The sequence below is a fragment of the Poeciliopsis prolifica genome, unplaced genomic scaffold (genome assembly GCF_027474105.1).
Source record: "Poeciliopsis prolifica strain line A6 unplaced genomic scaffold, Auburn_PproV2 SCAFFOLD017, whole genome shotgun sequence".
In the NCBI taxonomy this organism is placed as follows: domain Eukaryota; kingdom Metazoa; phylum Chordata; class Actinopteri; order Cyprinodontiformes; family Poeciliidae; genus Poeciliopsis; species Poeciliopsis prolifica.
The window spans coordinates 3,395,642-3,421,053 of NW_026562392.1; the positions used below are offsets into that span (position 1 = coordinate 3,395,642).

Genomic DNA, 25,412 nt, shown 5'->3' on the forward strand with positions numbered 1-25,412 from the left:
TGCAGCTTTTTTTTTTTTTTCCGTTTTTATTTTATTTTTTCCACCTCTCAGAAGTATTTGCATCAAGGCCAGGAGATTAAACGTGTGGGTTGGGAACTGGAGAGAGCGCGTTGTCTCGCTCGGGGCCCCCCGGTGCCAGAGTTCTCGCTTTCATCGCGCGGGGTGAGAGATTTCTCCTGGACGTTTTTCGGGGCTGTGTGGCTACAGGTGGGTGGCTCACATCTTGTAGGTGGCAGCCGCTGTGGATTTTATGTAAAAGTACAGAGGAGGTGGCTGTGGGCAAACTGTTTCACAACTGCCAATGTTCATTAGTCTGCTGCATGGATCCCACACTGAAAACTCACTTTGTGTGCTTAGAGATGGCGTTTTAATTCTGCTGATAATTGTCGGAGGTTGCTATGAAAATTCATAAAGCAGCCTTTTGTCTACATGCTTTCAGAAACAAAGAAGGGAAAGAAATACATTTCTCTCAATACTAGTGAAAATATACATCTGATGTTCATTATTACATGGTACACTGATCACATAAATCCGTTTAATTACACCATTTTGCTGTGAATCATCAACTACATTAATTTTGAGAATGATTAAGATCCCACCCCCTGTATTTAAAGGTTTTGTACCACCTTGTTCAAAAAAGCTCCAAAAATAACTTGGTGATGCAATTATGTCAAGCTTTGGTGTTGTGCCGTTTAAATGGCATGCGTAAGTGCTCATTAAAATGGGATTTATTTTTTCTTTTTTTTTCCCCGGCTATAGTCTCCATGTTCAGTGGACCTTTACTGGTGTGCTGCATCCTGCTGCAGAGGAACCTTGCGACCACAGAGGGGCATCATGGCACCAACCGCCACGTCTTCTACGCCGTCCAGATGAGAGGAGGCGCCAAAGCCGTCCGAGCTCTGGCCGAGCAGCACGGGCTGGAGTTCATACAGCGGGTCAGTGCACGTTGAAGACCCCTCTTAGGTCCTCCACCTATGAGGCCGCAAAGTAGCAAAAATCCTGCAAGCGTGGACTTTTTTTTCCCCCCGTCTCTTTCTTCTTCTTTTTAAGAGCTGCCAAAGTGCTGACTTCTATTTCCTACTTGAGGGATATCTGACTTTCATCAAATTACAGCAGCATTTCAGAATATTTCATATCTGATCAAAGATGCTCAGAGAAGCGCCTTCACAGACTAAAACACGCCATACACAAACGCGCGCCCTACACGTATAAGGAGACACATGGCGTCATGGGCAAATACACAAAATTTATCAGCAGGCAGCTCGTCTCTGCTGTGAGAAATTCCTATATGCGTCGCAGGATTCAGCTGGATGCCACTGGAGATGTTTGCGACTTTAACTATTTGCCAGAGTTGTAATCTGTCCTGCTGAAATCATTCCATATTTTAATGCTCTAAAGGTTACTTTGGTTGTCGAATCTGAAACTGTGTCCACTTCTTTTAAAAATGGTCTTGATGTGGCGAAAGAAAAAAGAGCAAGAGTCGGGTTTTGGTGAGGTGTGTTAGGTTTTTTTTTTTTTTTTTGGTTAAAGAATAGGTTAAAGGTTTTGAGAGATACAGATGTGAATGTGATGCCTCAAACTTTTGTCTGGATCTTCTTAAAAGATTCCTCAAATGATCGGTAAAGCAAGATATGTAAGGGACTGGAAGCTATTCTCTCATTGTTCTGTTACACTCAGGTATTTTGAAGTTATTTTTTCCCCCCTTTAATGTAAAACACATCCTTAACGCCACAACTTATTGGTATAGACATGTAATTGAGAGGATCCCTCAGAGCAATTAGTGGTGCCATTAAATCCATTTTCAACCATTTTGCATCTTTAAAAAGCAAAACGTAATAGTTAGATCTGGAGTATTGAAGTATGCTAAAGCACTGCTACCTCTACCTCTTCTGTTCATAGCTAGCTTGAAGAAGGCTACCACAGTTGTCCTTCGCTTAAGAGCGACAAATTCAACTATTTGGAAGTATTTCCAGTTGCTTAAAAAAAAGACATTCACAATCTGAAAGCTAAATGAGCGCTAACCTCTGCTGTTATTACTTTTAACATTGTTTTAAACGCACACTTGTCAAGCGTTGTTAAGCTAACTGGTTACCCAAGCAGATAGCTAACGAGCCAGCTTATTACACATTAGCTACTTAGCCAAATGGAGATATTGGTAGGTATTGGTTATTGGGAGAACACAGGGAGTTTTAAGAAGCTTTGTCTTCAAACTTTCAAGCTAACATCAAACCTTTCCAATGGATTCAAGTCATTTTATTGAGATGCCAGTTATAGTGGCTGTAGTTTCTTTTGGCTAAGTCGCTGAGCCTTACCGCCTCCTTGTTGAAATTACAACTTTCCCTCATTTGTAAAAAGAGGAAATTTGGCTGTTTGATAAAATATTTGGCAAGTCACTGCATGAAGGCTTAAAGTACCTCACTCTTTTTGCCAACTGCAGTTGGCAAGCTACATACTGTTAAGCCGTTGAATGCAGGCTAGCTGTCTGGACAGAAATTCTGATTATTTACGAGCTAATCTCAGCTTGTTACACTTGTGTTGCTCTTTAAACTGGTATCCCACACAATAAGCACTTGAAAACTGTTATCATATACAGGCCGGTTGAATAAATCAAAAATATTATTCAAAAGCCCTTTTATTCAGAAACTTCATCACTAAATAAATGAAATACATTATAGAGATTAATTCCACACAGATGGATGTTTGAAAGCCTTTATTTCTGTAAATTATGATACTTTTCCACTTACAGGTAATATAAAACATTACACTGTAAATCTGAATATTGCATCAATCAAACCAATTAAAAAACATTTTGAACAGAAATGCAGGCTTAATGAAAAGTATGTTCAAAAGGTGAATCATTTTCATCCTACCTTTATATTTTGCATTTGAAAAAGACCAAACCCAGTGACATCTGGATGAAAGATCTTAAACATTACTGTAAGACACAGCATTAACAAAATCCAAACTTCCCCTCTAAAGTTACTTATTCAGACATCATCCATTTAAAAGCGCAGTTTTACAAGCTTCGTCCATTCTCAGACTTATTGATACGTGCGTGTGCATTCTGACAGTATTGATTAGGAGTGATTGGGAGTGTCAGCCTGGTGTGAGGCTGTGTGCTGCTTTCCGTCTGGGGACTGGGGACGGCAGCTCTTTGTAACCTTGGCCCTGCTGCTCTGTTGCCGCCGCCTGAGTCATGAATAAAACATGGCTTTGACCTTTATCAGGAGTATTGGACAGTCCACCCCTGTGTCCTCCTCTCTGCCTGTCTCTGTCGTTCTTGTTGTCCCTCGTGTATCCGCACGCTTTATTCTAGTGTTTTGGTTCCTTTTCTTACCATTTAGTCCCTTGATTTAATCGCAGCTTGCATCATAACTAAAATAAAGATGATTTCTATCAGTTTTGCTACTTTTATTCTGATTTTGAGTGAGGAGGATTTCAACTCAGCACCAGTGCACCTACTGATGAGCCTCCTTTTTCATGATTCGCCCCCCTCTCACCAACCTCCAGGTCCAATCTGCTGACTGGCTTCCTTTACATGGCCATCGCCAGAGGCTGATCCTAAATGTCAGCGACACTAAATCACCTTTGTTAAGTCAAACCTGGCTTAATTGTGTCACCTGCGATTTGCTCCTCACGTCGCAGCAGACACCAACGTATCGGGGAGAAGCATCAGGGCTTCACAGTGCGCCCTGATACGCGATATAGTTTTGAAAACGTCAAAGCGGAATGGAAAAAGCCTGACAAGCCCAGTGCCAGCTTGAGAGGATCGTGATGTCTGTTGGCATTCCCGCGCTAATGCCGCAGGAGCGGAATGGGAATCAAATGTCTCCGAGCTGGCACTCAACGCATTGCTTGGTCTCTTTGATTTTTAGTGTACGGCATCCAGGAAAATGTCATCGCGCGTCGCTATTGTGCAGACTTGACGTATTCCTTTTGTAACTATAAAATGCAAAAAAAAAAATAAAAAATAGGAAGAAAAGAAAGAAAGAAATACAAAAGGAGGAAGACCTGAGATGATGTCTCCATGCCTGCGTGGACAGATTTACTGTGATGCATTGCTGTTCCGGGTTTGTCTGTTTTGTTGATGACAGAATGGAGCTCTTTCTATCTGTGTGTTTTGTTTATCTTCACTTATAGTGGATGTTGTAGTTTGTCAGCAATCCCTTATATTAAACGTGGAATAATCTTACTCCCAACAAGATAGGGGAGCAGTAAATTGTAGCAATGTGATGCATCGCTGTGTGTTAATAAGTCTCATCTTCAGTCATGGCTGCTGTGATGTTGTGCTGTCATCAAATATCAGTTAAAAAAAAAGAAAAGAAAGAAAAACTCTGTCTGCTCAGGTAATGGCAGCTATTACAGATCCAAAAAGAACCTGATCACAATCTAAAATGGATGATTTTCTGGTTGCCGCTGTATCAGCAACAAAACAACAGCCCTGCGACTCGATGCTACATGTCGATAAAGCTCGCAGGCCTACTTACTCACATTACAGCCGACCCAGTTTGAAGTAGCGCCGGCGCCGCCTGATACGTGCATTGTTTACACGTATTGTTTCTTGCTTAGTTAAGAGTCTGCAAATCCGATTAAAGGGAGATTAGGTGTGCAGTTGTCATTGCTTTTATTCGAGACGAAATCACCACTTTACAAGAATCACGCTCCATGCGTGTGCATGCGTGTGTGTGTGCGTGTGCGTGCGTGTGTGTGTGTGCGTGTGCGTGCGTGTGTGTGCCAAACTCTGACTTCAGGAAGTCCCTGGTCTCCATCCAGTGGTGAAAGGCCTCCCCTGCCCTCCGCTGAGGTGGAATACTGCCGGCAGATTAGCATGTCATTACCATACCATTAGCATAGCATTACCGTGGCACAGCTAGGCTATCAGCTCATCAAGAGATTCAGAGCTCAATCCGCTGCCTGCTTCCACCCCTTTCCTGCACGGCTGAGGTGTGTATTTCGTTGAGTAAAGACGTAATTGAGGTAAAGCTAAATGAAATCACACAAACACTCCGCCATCATTCGGGGAGGGCTGGTGGGAAGAGGCTCTTTCTTTGATAGCTTGTAGCGATGCACCTGATTCGGAATTTCTAAGGTAGCCTCAATCGGATGCTAAGCTATGTCAAGCCTTCTTCTGGCTGGATTACTTCAGGCTGTTACATTACAACCAGGTGTGTGTGCGTGGGTGTGTGTGTGTGTGCGTTGAGGGAAAGGGGGAAAAAAAAGACTAACCTGCCACTATCTTCTCCCTCACCCTGGCCTCACTTATTTCCGTACTGTAGGGGCAGTCAGGGGTGCCAAAAAGGGACACCAATCCTCTAATGGTCGGGAGCGAGGGCCCATTCCATTAGTCAGGGGGCCCAGAGTTCATCACTGCTCCTCGGTGTGAGGAGGGCGGAGGAAGCGAAATGGAAGCAGGTGTTGGCCGGGGGGCAAAACGGAGGGCAGCGCTGCACCAGCTGCATGCTGGGAAATGCGGCACTTTCATTTTCCCTCCTCATCTGTTTCTCTCTCTCTCTCTCTTTCTGTTCCTGCTTCTACTAGCAAGCGTGGAGACTCACGCCTTGTGCAGCGCACACGCACAAGCCTTTATGTATAAACACACACACACACACACTCTCTACCTCCCAATCACCTGCTTTTGTCCCCTGTTTCTTTGAATTGAGTGAGATTTTTCTCCATTCTCCTTATCTCTTCCTTTCTCTCGCTCTCTCTCAACCTCACACTCATCCACTCCCTCATTCTCTCACTCCTATCTCAACCTCTTTCATTTTCCCTTTGCTTACCTCCCCTGCCGGTCCCCGCCCCACTCCATCTTTGCACATGCCTCACTTTCATTTTTAAATGGGAAGAAGGACCAGACCGTGGAGTATGTGCGGAAGACGAGGTTTCCCCTTCCAGGTGGGAGTCTCTGGCGAAACGCAAAGGTAACTGCGGAGGAAGAAGAAGAAGGGAAAAAAAAGGAGGAAGTAGAAGGTGGCGAGCGGGCGGAGGAGAGCAGAAATTATGCTCCCACTTCCCGCTCGCTCTCTGTGGGCTCGGATGATGTATGGCTGCAAAGGCCACATGTTGGCCGTGTGATGGATTAAAGCACTTTGTAGGAAAATTACTGAGAGCGCCTCAGCACATCCGAGTCTAGCCCCTTAATAAAACTCTCTTCAATATTGAAATGGAGAGAGAGGGAAACACAGATAGATAAAGAAGATAAAAGACAATGGTGGACAAGAGAAGGAAAAAATGCGTGAATCACACAAACACACACACACACACGCACGCACGCACGCACGCACACACACACACACACACACGCAAAATGCTTCTGGAGATGAAAGAGAAAAGGGGGAAATTACTCACAAAATCACGTTGTGTTGCTTCTTAGGTACAAGAAGTTGACATACAAAATGTTTCTGTGTTTAGTGCCACTATGGCAGCTTCACCTTCCAGCATACTGCCACACCGGAAGCCACAAAACATACAAAGTACGGGCTAAGAGGAGCTAAATACAAATGAACACTGCCCCCGTTTTAGATTTATTTTTCTTTTCCGTTTGGTGGAACCACAGCAAAATTGTCCTTCTACATTTTGCTGTGGTTTATTACGGTAAAATAGTTTCCATTTATGACTTGTGAAAAGTTCAATGTGTACGACTACTTTCCCAGGCCTCTCTCTAATAGAGCCATACAGTATAGAACCAGATACATGTGCTGTGGAGCTGCAGATGTGCAACCCCATTGCACATTTGTAAAATAATGTCTCTTCTTATAAAATTATACTACATTATACCTCTTGTGCAGTTCAGTCCCAAACTACAAGAGATAAAGGGTTTTATAGCTCATTTAAGAATTCCTATAACTTTCTTTTTCACTTTTAAGATGGACTGCTGAACTCGGAGCCCAGCCCTTCTCCGTGGCTACATCCCCTGCCAAAACTGTAACTAACAAAGCTTAACGGCTCACCCCGTTTAACCCCCAGCATAGCCCTCCATCATCCAGCCCCCTTCCCTCCACTGTTTCCTGCTTTTCCATGGCAGAGCCTGTGGAGCCCTCCATCCCTGTGGGGCTGTTAGCAGACACACACGCTGCTGTTTCTCCATAGGGTGGACCATCTCAAACAGCTTTCACACACTGCTTCAATGACTCTGGATGTCTGTGTTTGTTTTTGGTTACACGTTATGCTTCCTCCATCAATTCCCTCTTTGTGTTGCTGTGTTTTTGTTGTGTTTTCTTTTCGAAAGCGTGCTATTCAGCTCTTGCGGACGCTAAATGAGAAAGACTGGTGTGAATATTGATTGTTAAAAGGAGCTACAGGAATCTGCCACCCACAAAAGCTTTTAAGTAGAGATTTAATACCAATTTGTGATTGAATTTCCGCAACATAATGATACTAAAATGACCAGGAATATTTTTTTAGATCTATTTTTCTTGCCGGTAGGTTAGAAACTATGAACTTTCTTTTTAATTTTTACATAATTCCACCAATATCAACAGTGTAGACAACCCTAAAATACTACATTATACCCTAAGATGTAGGACTTTGCCAGTGTTTGTGAATCTGAATGGGTGAGTTAAGTGTAAAAATGCCCAAAAAGCACTTTAAAAGGGCAATATTGTGTGTTTTCCAGGTACATATTGCCGTTTTATAGCATAATCAAGTAAGTAACTGTTTTTACTTTCAGTTGTCTTAGAAATGCTATATCAACTATGCCTTAAAAGAAATTTTACTTCAAAATTTAAAACCTTGAAATTGGGCCTCTGTCTGAAACTCCGCCTTCATGATGTCATCACAACATGGCTCCCCTATTAACCCTTTGTCACCGAAAAGTGGCTGACATAATGAACTCAGCAGATGTGCAGTTCCATCAGGTGTTTGCTAATTGCTGCTGGCTAGTCAGAAGGAGCTGAGAGGACTGCTCTGTGAGGCAAAAGCTCGAAAGCTGGGAAACTGCAGCTCAGAGGAGGAGCTTCGTCTCGAAGGAGTTGCTATGTCCATCCAGGTGTTTTGACCAGCTGAATGGTTGCTACACAGGATATTGAAAGATTTCTCAAGTGGGCATGAAAGAATCAAGGCAACACTCCAGGTATGTGTCTGATGAGGAAGGCTCAATAGTTAAACAGTCAATTTGACATGGTACCACCCCTTTAAAGGTTAAATCCATTTACATTTCAGTCTATCAACACTTGACAACATTTATGTCCTAATAAATAACTGGGAGTCACATCACTAACTTTTGTGGCCTGTAATATTTAACATGAATGAAAACACTTTCCATATATCAGATAGGTTTATAAGGTAATAATTTTGATTTCTGTATAGGTTGATATCCAAATGCCCTCATATCTCAGCCGTCTATGTGGTCTTGCCAAGAAGAATAGCCAAGCTTACCTCGTCCATTGTGGAACAGTTGAGGCATTCAACATGCATGTGTGTGTTTGAACATTTTCATGATTAGTGTTCCCTTGATTAGTGGCTGGCAGATCGGGAGGATTTGTCCAACAGGACTGTGTGTCAGGCAAGCTCAGCGTCCGCGCTGGAGAACATGAATGAAAGAGTGGATAATTGATAGTGACAAGGCGCTCACCAGTCTTAATTGCGGCTGGTGAATTAGATTACCTTTTCAAAGTGCCTTCATTAGCAAACGGAGAACCACACCAATGGTCTCCTGATTGGCCTCATATTGTTTTGTTGCCAACCTGCTCTGATGGGGTGCAAAAATATATGGATTTACTAAATGTGTGCGCATGCATTTGTTTAACTTCTGTTTTAAATATCTCACCAATCTTTATATCTGCATTTTCTGAAAGTATGTACAGTATGTGCATTCGTTGTTTTATTTGTTTGTTTTACTTGTGCAGCGGCTGCCTTTCCATTGGTGTAGCTACAATGTTCCTGGATGAAACTTATTCCATCAAAAACCTTATATCATCTTGGATTCAAAAGCCCAAACAATTTTTGTTGTCAAAACTGAAAACCTGCTAAACAAATGACAAAATTCACTTTTGTATAATGAGAGCATATTTGTCTGGTTCCATACGTACCGCAACTAGCAGTAAACAAACTAAGCAATCACATTCAAACTAACAAATCTACCCTGGAAGGTATCTGACTCAAACCTTTCAGGCAAAAGTTTGAGTCAGATACCTCGATTCTGTTCCGTGACTCGAGCTGATTGAGGCTATTGCTCGCTAGCTGCCGATACACCCTGGCTAGCTAGCTGCCTTGCTTCTATCACAAGTATTGATCGCCACTTGGCTGCATGATTTTCGTTTTTCCCACTGACTCTTTTCTTTTGCCAACCCATACAGTTCAAGGCACATTGTGTGCAAAGAGTTTTGTATACAGTGTGAGAAGCACACAGTTCCTGCCAAGAGCCAAGAGCTTGACTGTCATACAGTAGGACGTCCCATCCGTCTCCCGTATTTATGGGGGTTTTTTTTAGTCTTAAAATTCACTAGGGTTGGCATAAAATTCATGTATCACAAACTCAGGCCTTAAAATGTCTTAGATTAAAAAATATGAAGACTGGCCTTAAATATGTTAATCACGTGTCTTAAAGTTTGTCGTGGAAGGACTGTTTAATCTCATGTATGTCAGTGTTTTTTTTTTGTTTTTTTTTGGGACTTTTCTATTGAAGTTTTTGCTGGACGTGAGTGTCTACTTACGGAATGAGTTTCGTCTTATACCTAAAACTCCCAAATCCTTCATCCCCCGGCAGCTGCAGTATCAGCTATAACCATCCTTCCAGATCCTGTTTCCATATCTGTCTTCAGACACTGCTCCAGCATAAGCCCCCCCTTCCAACCACAGGAGAAAAAAAACACACACACACACACACTCACACCGGCACACACGTAGGCATCCCCATATCTGTCTCATGCTTCATTCCCACCCCAGCCAGCCTGCAGCCCCCCTGCCGAGTTAAATGGAGTGTGCTGGCATCATGGGAGTCGTGTGTGCTCAGTTCAGCTCTACTCAGCTGGGCTGCCAGTGTTATAAACTTGCTGTGTGATTATTGTCAGAGCCAGACTCCTCCACCCAGGACGTCTGTGCTGATGGGTACTGTGTCACCGGGAACAGCCATCCATAGAGAGAGGAATGAGAAGGCAAAGGAGGGATTGAGTCTGAGGTGAGAGAGAGAAAAAAAAAGGCGTAGAGAAATTATTGTTGGGAGGAAAGTAGCAGGGTTTGAAGGAGAGAGGACAGGGGAGGGGAAAAAAAAGAAAAGATGGAGTAAGAAAACCGGGCATCAAAGGGGAAGAAAAAGCCAAGCTGAGCAAGAAAAGACGGATGTACATCTGGGGCAGCAGACAAAGACAAGAGAAGACACAGAGGGAGTGATATAAAGACTGAGAGACAGAAGAATAATGTGCTGCAAGAAGACAGAAAGGCAGCAGGGAAATCAGTACTGCAGAGAAGAAGGAGAGCCAGGGAGGGTGAATAGAAAGAAAGCCAAGGAAAGAAATTAGATAGAAATTTTTCAAGCGAGTGATGTGTGCTGTGATTGTTTCTCTCTCTCTCTCTCTCTCTCTCTGTCTCTCTTTCCTCTTTTTTCTCTGGCTCGTTCTAAACGGTCGGGATGTGGCCTGTATCTGCCGGCAAGAGGGAACTCAATTTGGGACAATTTACTCGGCAGTCTCAGCCCTGATGCACCTCGGGGACAGAGAATCGAGAGAATGAAAGCGAGGGAAGATAGAATCAGCAGGCCACACGCGTGCGCGCGCACGCGCCCGCCGGCACACAATTGCTGCCGAGTAGATTTCACTTAGTTAGCTCTAACTCTCCCAGGCGGTCAATGCGATTGAGTTTATAAGGCTTGGAAATGAAAAGCCTGGGATAAGGTTAGATAAACTCTGCGCTATTTGATTTCGGCCCACCACTCTCTCTGGAACAAAAAAAAACACAAAACACACACAGGACAGGAGGCCGCGGATGGAGGTGGGTGGGGATACACAGCGCAGTCAGGTCACGCGTGGGGTCACGAGGGCGAGGAAGGCTGAATGCGACAAGTATAAAATCATTATTTTACAAAAAAAAAGAAAAAAAATTCTTACACCTTTTCCAACAAGCGTATATTATTACCAGCAAATTCTGACTGAAGAAGTAAGGGGCGCAGTAAATGTTGCTCCAAGCTATGTCCCATGTAGTAGTTTAGCGAGGAGTTTTAGCTTAACAGCGTGTTTTTGTTTCCTGCCCGGCAGATTGGCAGCCTGGACGGCCTGTACACGCTGAGGGACAGCAGGGGGCGCTCTGATAGAGTCACCTTTGAGGGGAGGCTTCTGTCTGCAGCAGGGGTAAGTGTTTGTGTCTCACCTGGAGTAGGGGGTAGATACTCACTGTACTGCATGGCAACATAATCCCTTCAACACGAAGAATTAGACAGATGTGCAGAGATAAGCATTGTTCTTGTTTTCGTCACCCGGGGTGAGAACCTCCTCCTATGGTCTGAATATGTGAGAAAACAGAAGGGTTTTAATCCGAAGTGCGTTTTAATAAATATGTAAGCAATGCAAAAAAAAAAGAAAAAAAATTCCAGGTTTGATTCAATGTATTTTTGCCTTAATATTAAAAAAAAGCACCAGAAGTTCATGTTTGTCCATGATTCTACAGCGGATGGTCCGTTCACGGTCACAGGGGGGCGGGCATCTATCTCCAGTGATTATTGGGTGAGTGGCGCTCCAGAGAGGTCATCAGTACATGACAGGGCCACACAGAAGACAGCCAGGCATGCAAATATCACACCCAGTGGGAGATTTAACCCAACAGTTGTGTTTTTGGACTATGTCAGGAAGCCGGAGTGCCTGGAGAAAACCAACGCACACACATGGAAAACATGCAAACTTCATGCAGAAAGTCTAGGTCTGCACACATCCAGTTTTTGCTTTTCCGATACCAGTACAAACTGTCTGAAGTTCAGTGTCGGCTGGTGCCGATCCAACGCAGAAAAACAGTGCTGAATTGACTTGAAATGGTTTCGTTTTTAAAATGCAGACATAAATGGACTGAATTAGAAATTATTTGATAACTCTGCAGCAGTAGAAAATATACACCAAAAGCTTCACAAGTTTGGTCAGACATGTAAAAAAAAACAAAAAACAAGTTTAGTTTGTTCAATCGGTGCAGCTAAGAGTTAAATAACCAGCGTATAATAAACAATAAAGAAACCGAAACTGACAAAAACCATAGATTGATTACCTTGGTCAAAGAAGTAAAAAATAAACTGCAACAAACATTTAAAATTCAGATTCAGAAAGTGCAATTAGGAATTCTAAATATAATGTAAAATAAATAATAAAGCATGTCTTCACTCAGAGCACAAAGCATAGAATTAGATTAAACACACATAGTTATCTGACATCTGATCTAGAATTTTCTTCAACAGCGGGACCAATACAGATATTAATATCAGATCTATCCCGATATTGAGAGAAAGATCGCAGGCTAGCTTTTGTCCACTGAAAACAGAAAAGGGCTTCAACTTAAAAATTGGTACAAATTGGTCACAGATAAGTGAATTAAGTTTGTCTAATCTACTTTATTTTTAACCTGACAACTTACTAGGGTTCATTTGATTACTTGTGATTGATTAATGCAACATATTTTAAATTGGATCACCTGTTCTCTGTTTCCAGTGCACCCAGGATCTTCTTGCTGTACAGTAACGGTGGTGCCGAAAACAACCCACCTTTATTTGTTTATTACATATATGTTTGCGACAATATTTATGTTTTCAGAAATATTAATATAACAAGAGCAGCTCGGTTGCAATCCAGATTACTTCAGGAACAGTGAAACCACACTTTTCATTTTGAACCGAATAGGAATCTCAAATCATTTACCAGCAACAATGTAGGATTATATTTTCTTAGACCAAACACTCTCTAAGAGTAATTAATAACAATAAGAAAAACCCCATTTATCTCAGCTTCCAGTTCCTCCTGCCACCCTTTGACACAAAGGCGCCCTGGGTGGTAAACACAATCGTCTATCATAAGCAGCCGCTAGCAGACTGCTAGTAGCCTGTCCTGGCTGTGTCAAAGAGATTCACACACTGGCATCAGTTCTGATTTCACCCAGCATGTGTATGCAAATGAAACTTCATCTGGCTGTCACTAGTCTTCTAATCGGGGTCTAGTGTTGATTAGAAGGAGAACATTAAACATTATATGGTGAGTGGAGCAAAAAAGCAGGTTCATTTTGTATTTTTTTTTTTTTTCCTTTTTGCACCACCCACTATCACTTAGCTTACCCCACCTTCAGCAGAGCGTTCTGCATCACCGACTGAACGCACAATGCAGCCTCCTGACCGGGCTGTAGTTGCCAGGGAAACCGTCACCCTCGGAGATATCCCATGACAGCACGGGGCGAAGGAGGCAGCATGAGAGGAAGGGTCGGAGATGTGGCTCTGGCCACGCACGTTCTCCAGGGTGCACCAGACCTTTGGACTCTTCCCCAACGCGTTCCCCTTCAGTCACACAACACACAGAGCGCAAATCAGCTTTACACACACACACACATACACACATGTGGGCATACTTACACACACACACATACACGGAGAGGCATGCAAATACAAGCAGCAAAAAGAGCAGAAAATAAAGAGAGGAATATTCCTAACTCTGATTTAGAGTTATCATCTGGATCAGTGTGCATGTGATTAATTGAAGTAATTTATGCATAATCTCCAGTGACTCTATGTATGGTTCATGATTTCATTAAACTGTTACTTTAATTACTTTTCTACTTTCATAACTTAGGTTAAAATGAAAATGTTCCACATTTTCTAATGAGTTGTAAATTAATAGATTGCACAAATACGGCTGTGGATGCAAATACGTTTAGCTTTTCCTGCCTGCTGTTTTTAAGCTTTTATATCTTTCTAAACAAAATTTCACCGCGATTCAGGCCAAATAGTTTTATATTTGGAGCTACTACGCATTATTTTTTTTGTGATCCTTAAGTTTGAGTAGGTGTGAATATGTGCTTTATAAATGTAGATTTTATTATCCTGTTTAGTTTTTAAGAAAGCTAAATTTTACAATGAAGTTTGTTAAAAAAAAAAAATCCACTTTTTGGAGTGGAATGAGTTTTACTTCTTCACATTTTTGGGGAAAGATCCCCTCTAAAGTAAAGAGTAGATTATCTGCAGACTAATAAAAATGATTAAGTCAAAATTTTTCTTGAACCTATAGCTTAAGTTTTCTGCGGACCTGCTAATGAAACAAAGACACTAAAGTTAGTCTCCGTTAGCTTGTTCAAGTAAAATGTTTGTTTATTTAAACTTTTGGTTGAATTTATGAAGAACCTCGGCATTCTGCGACCTCAGATTAAAAACTAACTTGACATAGTTGACATTACTATTGGAGAATTTTCGCAACAATGTCACACTATCTATTTTTTTCAATTTATGACATAAAGTTATCTGTTACCAACACACTAAGACATTTGGATGATCACAAATATCTCATCTATACCATTTTATTTAGCTATATACATGAACCAGATCAACAACATAAATTCAACACCTAAAGTATTTAGTGACAAATTGCCTTAGAAAATTATAATTTTTTTCTGTAACCTCTCAACTGATTTGGACCAAGTTTACAAAAACAAATTTCTTTTTCAGATATTTATAACATAGCAGGAGACATCTATAACACAATTTTTAATTTTTAGTCCTAATTATTTCACACAACTACATCATGTACCATTTCTCCCTTCATTAGGATTTCCTTTTCTCTGTCTTACTGACTTCGATGGTTGCCTCCATTCAGTTACTCTGATCTGATCCGTCCATGCAGTTTCGGTCTAAAAATGCCCAAGCATGTCTCTGACTGAACTCCGCACTGACCTTTTCCAAAATGTCTCCGTTGGAAGCCCCCCGCCAGCCTCCAACATGTGCAAACTGGCCCCTGCTGGTGTGTTACACACTTATTACGCACATACAGTAAATCTTCTGCTGCAACATGTATCAGGCTTGAGATTGTTTTTTCTTTTCTCTTATTTTTTTTCTTATTCTGCTTAGTGAATAAAGTTTATTATTTATGAATTGCAACAGCCAACCGCAACAAGAATGGCAGAACAGACAATGGTTAAGTTAGAATTACTTGGAAGTTTTTCCTCTTTCAAAAGCTTATTGACATGCAGAATTTGGATTATCCTTAAAATTACTGATCTTGTTTTTATTTGTTATCCTTTTTGCCTCCAAAACACAAAACAAGCGAGAAAAAAAAAACACACCTATAATTTAAAACAGGCACTACTGCATGTTTTGAATTAGCTACATTTATTTAATATGTTTAGTTGAAGCATCCACAAATTTTTTTTTTCAAACATACACTAACAGATGTGTGATAAAAATATGTTCACTTAGTTGGCACTTTCCTGGTTTCTTGGGGTTTTCTTGGGGTTTTCATACCTGTTTACTTAGGTCCAGATCAGTTGTTGATTTTGCTAACAAGCTTTTCAGGCAGTTCTTTCACTCAATAAAAATTTTTATGCACATCACAAAAAAACCACAAGAGCAGGCAGTTTATTACCACATAGGTCTAGAGTGCTAAATGTAAATATAGGAAGCGGATGCTGTGTTCTAAACTAGGTGAAGAGTGAACTTAAAATGTAGCTTTTCATTCTCTCTAAACATAGAGGATTTCAGCATAACGATGTGTTTCAGGTAAAACATTATGCTTTAAAAAAAAGATGCACAACACGTGTTTCTTAGTGCGTTTGCAATGTCCCGCATTGCAGCGTATACCTGTCCTTCAGGAGGCATTTGGCGCAAGCTAGCACTAAACACCTAGCAGTTGTCGGCTCAAAGTCGAATCACCCTCACAGCACAAAGGAACCTCTCTAGAGTTTGTTCGGAATCGTACCGAGAACTCATTGTCCAAGCCGTCTTGGTGTGGTTGATTTAGCTGTGTTCACATCTACACAAATGAACGACTCCAAGGCGGGAAACGAATCCCGTTTTAAATCCTGTTTGTTTGAAAGCCCTTCGTTTCTTTATTCGTTTTTTTAACACAACCACAATCATGACCAGATGGTTCTGTAATGTTCCCCAATTTAAATCCACACATAGAACAAATTACAATCCGAAGCAGTGGCCAAGTGGATAAGTTTTACTTTAGCTTACTGTGTGAATTATCCCTCTGCAGAATCTTAATATGATATTATCTTTGTTGGGTTATTGGAGATATTATGGGGGTATTACATTTCGAGGTGCCTCGAAGACTGTGTTAACCTTTAGGTGAAAACATGCGAGCCGTACTATTGATCCAAAGTGTGAGGATTTAATTATCAGACGAAGACGTGTTACATTTGGCTGGGCTTTTTTGATTGTTCTGTAGGAAATAAGGGCTTTTTTTTTATTTTCTAGAAACAAATGTGAAAAGATTGGTTAAAAAGGAAATTGAAAAATCCCAAATTGCATGTAGAAATGTAGACGGTCTGCTTTAAAGTGTTCTTTATTGTTTCAAAAGGAGAGTTGAAATCTAACATTGACAATTTTCTGATTATTGTGATTTTTTGATTTCTTCTGTCACATGTCTTCTTGAAGACAGAACAGTGTTATTTTTCCTGACTTCAAAATAATTTCAATAATTTATCGTTGCTCAACGTCTCGGCTCTGTGGATGGGATTCGTTTCTTGCAGGCAGCGAGGTAGAAAACATTGTTCAGCTGGTTTTCTTTTGCTTGGTTTTCTTTCTCCCCTTCACCTACTTATCCATTTACACAGAATAAAAACATTTGAGTTTTCCCTCAGTGCCTCCTCGCTACTGAGTTGTGTGTCTCTGTATGTGCGTGAGGGCGTGTGTTTCCCTCGCTTACTTTTTTTTTATTTTTTATTTTTAGACTCCAGTCACATCCTCAATCCCGCGGCCCTATAAGGAGCTTTCACGCCTTTTGGTTTGCTTTAGATGTTTAATACCCCCTCTCTTTTGTGTCAGGGAGCCGGAGAGGCGTTAAGAAGCGCTGATAAACCCCACTTAGATCCCTTCCTGGCCCGTCACCCTGGCCTGCCGGGCCGCTTTAGCTGGGAACTGATCTGTGACGGCCTGCCACTCAAACTGAGCACTTCTGAAGGCTGACACAATGGAGTGAGCAACAACACCAGAGGGCCCAAGAGGGGCGTGAGGAGAGAGAGGAAGGGGAAGGAGGGAGAGACGGGCAAGGGGTGCCCTGAAAAAAGGCTCAAGGAGGGGCCAGAGTGTATCTGTCTGTTATCTGTTTCTTCTCTTTCACTCTTTTCAGCTCCACACCCTCCTCCCTTCCCTCTGTAGAGCTCACACTCTTATTTTTTACTGTCAGTAACACACACAAACTCTGTCCTCTGTCGTTTTTTTCCCTCTCTGTGGTCGAGGTTTTCAGTCCTGACGGGAGAGATGAGAGATTAAATAAAGAGGCTGGAGGGGAGGCGGATAACAATCGTTGCACCGGCAACGGTGGGTCATTTGCAGCATTCACCGCTGCCCAAGTCGGCCAGTCGGCTCTGAGTTCAGGTCGGGTCTCGAGGGAAATGCGGCGCGGAGATTGACGGGCTCGGGTGGGGTGGGGCTTGGCGAGCGAGGGTGGGAGACGCGTTCACCACCACCACAGATGCAATTGCCACGGCGTTCCCATGGGGCCGTGAAGCGGGTGGCAGAGCCCGAAATGTCAGCGCTGATGTCCGAGCAGCTCGGCTCGACTATCAGGCTGCTGCAGCTGCCTGCCATGCAGCACGTCCACTCATTCATAGTTAGACAACAGAAAAAACACACACACACACACAGACACACGCACATGCATACATTTTTACACTTTTCTTTCCCTGGTAGCATAGAATATGACATCAGCTGTACAGACATATTTGAGCTCAAATCTTCCTTTTCCTAAACATCGATCTGAAACTGATGTTTTATAAACCACTGGGAATGAGTCTCTGTTTTTCCTCTTTGCGTGTTCCCACATTCAACTTTGCAAAACCTGTATTTTAAAATGTGCATTAATCTTAAATTCATTTGCGTTTGATTAGTCGTACTTCCCCCTATAAAGGGCTTCAGCTTTGCCTTCCTCAGTATCCGAGGATGTAACGTACGTAATTAGATTTCCTGCTAAACCAAAATGTCACAGTTTTTTTTTTTTTTTTGCAAAACTTCCCCTGATTGAGAGTCACAACTCTGAAACCTTACAGTTTTATGCTGCTGCTGGATTGATGAGTGCTAAAAAATTTTTATGACAGTAAGTTGTAACTACTTAATACAGCAGCACTGTGCTACGTTATGCAGACGTTCTGTTTACAGTAAAATCTCACCTTTATTGATAGAACTGTATATTCGACAGTACTACGATCCAGATAAGCAGCTGATCAATGTCTGTCTCAACGTTCAGACCCACGTAAAACATGGCTTTACACCAAACTGCACCTTCAAGTTGCACTCAGTTTATTTAACAGCATAAATAAAAAGCAATTTTTGCTGCTCTTTTCATTGATGTGCCTTTTGTTTATTTTTCCCCCTTGCATCATGCCAACTCTGTGCTGGATCTATTCGGTGCATATTTGTGTGTCAGCACTGCGTGTGCGTGTGTGACAGTTGGATGATGAATGTCCTGATGGCACTGGGGTCAGTGTCACAGACAGTGTTGTCAATTGCACCTTCTCCCCCGAGTCTAACCTTGAGCAAAAGTCCCCGAGGAGAGCTCAATGTGCTGTTAAGGTCAATTCAGGCTCACACACGCACGTGCACACACAATCACGCATCCATTCCTTGCTGAGCATGTGCCATTAGTAGCTGGTGGTGCCTGGTTTGACAGAGAGCGATTAGCTCCCTATCATGTGTATTGATCCGCTTGTCCTGGCTGGTTCTCAAGAGGAGGGGCTGGAGGGCTTTAACAAGGCATTTGGGACAGACACTGATGCATGCAAACACACATACTCACCCTCTGACATGATTGTTTATCTATCAATATGTAAATCTGTTTAATGTATTTTTTATGTTCAAAGCTACCTGTCAGAATTTTCAGTCAAATAAACGAACTTTATTTTAGATATTCTTTCTCTGCCGTAGTACAAACAATATTTGTTTTGGTATTTTGTGTTGAATTATTGAATCAATATATAAGATAGGGAGCTTCTGTTCCTCTGGTGACATCACATAAGGCACAAGGCAGCTGATCAGATTTGTTTGGAGGATCTTCTTTTCTCATGACGTTATCCCTTTTGTGAAGTCCACCACTCTCTCTTGCAGAAAACCACACCCAAAACCCCCTTGTACTTCACAGTTCAGATGATGACCTTAAGCTAACAAGCTTTCCCTTTTTACTTTTAAAAGTGACATTGAAGCTGCAGTATATAACTTTTATACAGAATGTGTTTAGATATATTTTTTTAAACGTTCACCATGCCATGACAGTACATTATGAGGCAGATAATCTGTGAAAAGATCTAACTCCTCCTCCCTGAGCTGCTATTGCCATCTGAAGAAATGCATCACTCCCAACCAAAAACGAACAATCAGAGCCAGGAGGAGGGTCTTTGTGCTGTCAATTATCCTCATATACTTGCTGGAAAATGTGCTAATGGTGGAGAATTAACTTACTGTTACAGGAAAACTATTTATTCACTGTCATTTGTGGCTATGCTAACTAGCCTTAGCATTGAGAACATGATCTGTAGCAGAGAGCAGAAGAGGGGCACAGGGGACGGGGATTGTGATTGCCGCTGTAAAGACCTGCCTCCTGGCTCTGATTTCTCGAACTGACAGAGTATCTGTGTAATACCATACTGTCACGACATAGTGACAATTTCAGCAAATATGTAAAAAAAATATAGTTTTCATTGAAGTTACAATGAAAACTATATTTTTTTTGGCCTGCTGCTTTAAGGCCAAAAAAAAAAAAACCTAATAAAAATGTGCCTTGTGTTTCGTGAAGATATAACAATGTGCGAAATGTGACCACTTAGGTAAACTGCAAGCATCACCAGCCTAAGGATTAAATATCACAAAGTTTCTGTGTTTTATGTTGCAAAGTTATTTGTTTACATTTCATTTCCTATTGTGTGGGATACAAAACGTGAGCCTTGTGCTTTAAAAATGTATGAAAAAATGTGTTCCTTTTTGCTGCTTGTAGGATTTACCTATGTAAGCTACTGATTTTAGAGCCTAAATGAACAAAGCTCATTATTGCTAACGTAAAAAAAAAAGAAAAGAAAAAGAAGTGGTTTCAGCCCCTCTGCCGATCTGTATGCATGGCACATCCTCCCTCTGTCCTGTGTGTTTAATGTCACGCATGTAGCGTCCTTATAACAGCTGTCCTTCGTGGGTAGTTAAGACCAGCTCCTAGCTTTTGTTAATTGAGTCTAATTGAAGAACATGAAGGGAGAATAAAGGGAGAAGGCTTTTAGGACATAAAAGACTGCAGCCGCCTCTCAGTAGTATTTATTTTCAACCTCTTCCACTCTGATTTAAGTGTGAGCGGACAATGGCGGCCTGACAGTGATACATATGCACGCGTGTGTGATCTCTGTTTGATTTACTGTTTTTACACCCACAAGGACCGGCCTCTTATCAGATCAAAGCCACCGGCAGGCGGACTATGAAAGAACGGCGTGCATGTGTGCATGCGTGTGCCCTGCAGAGGACAGAGGTGTGGAGGAGATGGGGAGTGTTTTTGTTGCTTTTAACCCTGGGCAATGGCACTGCAAAAGGAAAGAACAAGTGGGCATTCTTTGAACTAATGAAGAGTACCTTTAACATTTCTTCACAAAGTTTTCCAACTCTCCATGCACTATGGATTTTTTTCCCCCCTGTTTTTTCTTGTCCAAGTGAATAAAATAAAAGAGGATCAATTGTAGTTTTCCGTATTAAATTCGGATTATTTACAAAAAAAAAGCAAAAAAATGAGAGAAAAAAATCGGAATGATCAGAGTGTAGTTTGCTTGGTTAGGCAAGGAAGGATGTGATATATTTTTTTTTTTATCGTGATAAGAAACAGGAAAAGTTAAAAGAAATAAAATCATTTATTTGTTTCTGTGATTTTTAGGTTCTCTGGGTAGAAAGGCAGCGATGTCATTACAGAGACAAGCGGGTTCCGCTGACGGGACGAGACTATGGTCGGATGAAAGGTAAGTTTTGCCTAGTTGTTTTTTCTTTTAGAAACCAGTGAAATATTTCAAGCCTTTGTCTCTTTTAGCTTTATGCTAACAACTAATCAAAGCCCAAAAGTCAATGTCTGAAAAAGTAAGCAAGACATAGAGGATGTTGAGCGGAAACAAAGTGAGGTAGCAAAATGTGCACCGGCTACAGGGATAAACGCAGCCGTCATAGGATTGTCAAGCAAAATCCAGTAAATATGCTTTTGGAGCTTTACAGTAAGTGAACTGAGCTGGAGTCAGCATCTCAAGGGCCACTATGTACAGATGAACCTGTCTACAAATGTCACATTTCTTGAATCAAGGTACTTCTAAACCAGAGGCAAGTTCACAAGCATCTTTACTGGACTATGGAGACAAACATCTGGATTGTTGCTCAGTGGTTCAGTGTCCTTTTTTGATGAAAGTAAAGTTTGCATTTCATTTGGAAATCAAGGTCCCAGAATCTGGAGGAAGAATGGAGAGAGACAAAATCCATGCTGACTTAAGTCCAGTGTGAAGTTTTTACAGTCGGTGGGAATTTCAGGTGTCATGTTCTTGGTCCACTAGGTTTTCTGGGGTTCACAGTCAACGCAGCAGTCTCCCAGGACATTTTAGAGCACATCAGGCTTCCTTCCACTGACACACTGCTGTATGGAGATGCTGATTTCAATTTCCAGTAGGACTTTGTTCTGGCACACATTGCCAAAGGTACCTAAAGCCGGTTCAGTGACCATGGTGTTTCATCCTGTGTTTGACTGGTCAGCAAACTTACCTGGCCTGTTCAGATAAGTTTGTAAGTTATGGAGAATCATAAAGAGGAAGATGAGCGACATCAGAACCAACAATGTAGACGCTCTGAAGAGACCTGGACTTCCTTTACCCCTCATCTGAACCACAGGCCGATCACCTCCATGCCATGAAACATTGATTTGTTTTTATGATGTTTTATTTGATGTGAGTTGATAATTTCGAGGATGGCACTCATCAAAATTGTTATTGGTTTTCTAAATTTTTGACTGTATGTTTTTTTTTTTTTATAGTTTTTTATTTTTACGATGTAAAGCACTTTGAACTGCCTTGTTGCTGAAATGTGCCATTCAAATAAAGTTGATTGATTGATGTGGTAATTCATGCAAAATGAGCTCCAACAAAGTTCTGAGTGCATAGAGATGAACATACGTTTCAGAAGGCTTAACATTTCTGCTTAACATATCTGTTTTTATAGATTTTTTATAATATAAAAAAATAATAAGACATTGAATATTGGATTGTTTATTATATCTATGCTATAATAATCAAACTTAGTAGAAATAAAAGCATAAAATGCTCTAATGCATTTGAGGAATCTATATAATTTAAGAGTTTCCCTTTCTGAAACGAGTGGCCAAAAATATCAAACCTTTTTTTTTTTTACAGTATTCCAATATTCTTGATTTGAAGTTAGTTCAGATGCATTTGATTCTGAGTAATTCTTACATATTTTATTTTAATTGTGCAGAAAGCACCCAAACTTGATTAACACTGTTCTGTTTTTACCAAGCACAAATAAAGGAGCAAGCCGTTTTCGTCGAGTTTTTATGTTTAGTACCGATCTGCTGATAATGTTTAGCTTCATCATTAAATCTGCGCGGATCGTCAAGTGACAGGGTGTGTGAAGTTGATCATTTTCTGCTGTCTTGGTGTTATGATGATGGAGAGTGTGCACAAGAATAATTAATAACTTACAGTACAGCGTGGAGAATTAGAGTACACACTCAGCCAAGCAAAGATTAAATCTAACAATCAAAAGTCATCCCAGTTTGCATAAAGTGTGCAAAGAGGAAAAGGTGCAAATGAACTGCAAAAGTGAGAGAAAAAAATCACATCGGCATTAATATAGCTTTGTATAATTCAATGTGTGTTAAAAGAGCACAGTGTGTTGATCTCAGGCATGTGACCAAGATAAAGTAAGCTGAGACACAACACTCAATACACTTCATAAGCAGGAGCACTGAGATTGATGCAAGGAAAAAAAGACGGATAATCAAATAATGATCCTGATAGAGCAGATGGATGGTTCATTTCACACGGCTCCCGCTTTAAAGTCCAAATCATTCCGTCACGATTGAGAACGACAAACAATAAAGGCAAGCTCCCGCACAACTTCCGAAAGTTTCACATGCAACAACACTGTAACTACTGAAAGCACTTTTGAACAGGAAGTGCTTCTGACCAATCACATGCAAGGTGCACAAAAAATACAGTTATCCATGAAAAAGAAGTCAAAGTACCACACAGCGACATGAGCAAAGATGATCAAGTGCACCAGTACAGACAGACAGTGGGGAAAATAAATATTTGCTACGCCACAATTTTTTCTTTACATTTGCCAATTTAAAAGTGGTTTCTTATCCATCTCCTCTGCCATGATCATTGATACTCCAAGAGGGGAGATCTTGTACGGATCTCCAGTTTGAGGGAAACTGAAAGTTTCTCCCATTTTCTAACAATTGCACCAACAGTCGTCTCTTGATGTAATGAGCATGTGGACAAAATGAAGCGTCACAGTTCTGAATAACTATGAAACCTGCTGTGAAAAGAAACACTTTCTTACTTCTCCTCAGTTGGTTTGGTTTGACAGTTTGACTCCTGATGCTTGTGTTGTTTCTTCTCTTGAAGTCTCTGACTCTGCAGAAGACTTCCTTGCATTTTAGCTAACTTTATACGCTAACATTTGAACACTGAATGGAGTGATTTAAAGTTAGCCAATACAATAGCTGCAACCCTCATCAGTGTCAGCATGATAGTCACTCAATATGCTATGCTAGTGTTAGCCCTCATGCTAACAATAGATTTACATTGCGTTTGCGCCGTAGTGTTGGCCACACTTTAGTTAGCGCTTCACTTCTAAAAAGAAATATTGCAGATTCACTCGGAAGGACATAAACTATTTGCTCTGATTTCCATAAGTTAATATATCTTTATTCAGTTTAAGAATATTACATTAATATTGTATTATTAATTACAATATTTCTGGGGATGCATGACCCACTAATCAAGGGTCATGCAGCAGCAGACTAATTTGGATTAAAAGATACCTCAATTCCTTAAAGTTCCTGTGTGTGCCGAGCCAGGCAATGACACTGGGCAAATATCCATACTGTAAATGTCTGTATTAAAGGCAGCATCACCCATTTCACTCAGATAATGGAAAGTGCAGTGTCCACGCACTGCAAAAAGACAAAATCTTACCTAGTAGTTTTGGCCTAGTTTCTAGTGCAAATATTTCAGTACACTTGAAGTAAGACAAAGCCAACTTCAGGACAGATTCACAGGCGCACCCCTGAAACGTATTGGATATGAGTGTATTGAACTAGACTGTACATAATTAAATTTAAGTTGACACAGCTGAGTAGAACGGAATTGCAGTTCTTAAATCACTCTACGTCTTCATAGGGAGTCGGATGGATCGTGTGCCGCTGTAAATGGGAGCTGTCCGTGCGCAAGAATAAACCGACTCGTGTCCTTCTGCAGCACTTCTCTCTGTCTGCCTCTTTGTATAAAACTTTCCTCGCCGTGTCGCGCAGCCTCTGCTCTGACAGATGATAGGAGAGCACCAGAGGGAGGCAGAAAGATGAAACAGCCAGGAGATCATGGATGAAGGCTGCAGCTGTGTGTTGACTCTCATAAAGGAAGGAGGGAAAATAAGAAATGCACTTCTACGCTTTGACCAGATTGAATTTTTCACTGCTGAGGTTTCGCGCAAGTATTTTAGGATTTAAGCTGCCGTTGGGAAAACAAGCGTGTCACATTAAATGGGCATTTTCAACACTTTTTCAGACATAATTATTGAATCCCCAACTGTATGAAGTGACAGCATATTTTCTAGATATGATTATTAAATAATTTAGGAATTTGTATTTTTCTAGAAATGGAAATCTTGATGATGTTTATCTGTATTATCAGGCTCTTTTCATTGTTTTTACTGTTGCATTTAAAATCATCTAATTAGTTAACTTCAGCTGCTCTGTAATGGTTCACAACTTCTGGAAATACATTGGGTCTAATAGCAGGTATTAATGTTGATGAAAAATTATATATTTCTTTACATATTGACATTAAAATAAGTCTGAAATTGGGTTATGGCTCATTGGACAGTCCACAGTGGCTCTTAATAACTTTAGCTAACAATTAAAAGAAACCAGTCAATATTTTTTAAATACAGATATAACAACAAATGCAGGTTTTAAATTGTTTTTCATTTTTTTCTACAATAATTGCATTTTGAATTTCCACTAAAATAACACTAAAATTGCCAGTAAAATGTTTTTAAATAT

The 25,412-nt window shown here is 41.0% G+C and overlaps 1 protein-coding gene across 1 annotated transcript in view; it reads left to right on the forward strand.

The window, feature by feature from the left end:
• The window catches only part of LOC129367733 (furin-like protease kpc-1), a 190,075-nt gene that overhangs the window by 5,395 nt on the left and 159,268 nt on the right, over positions 1-25,412 (forward strand). Inside the window, exons 2-4 of the mRNA XM_055042373.1 lie at positions 760-935; positions 11,190-11,282; positions 21,006-21,087. Of these exons, the coding sequence (XP_054898348.1) occupies positions 765-935; positions 11,190-11,282; positions 21,006-21,087 (346 nt within the window). The 5' untranslated portion in view covers positions 760-764. The remainder of the gene's footprint in view (positions 1-759; positions 936-11,189; positions 11,283-21,005; positions 21,088-25,412) is intronic.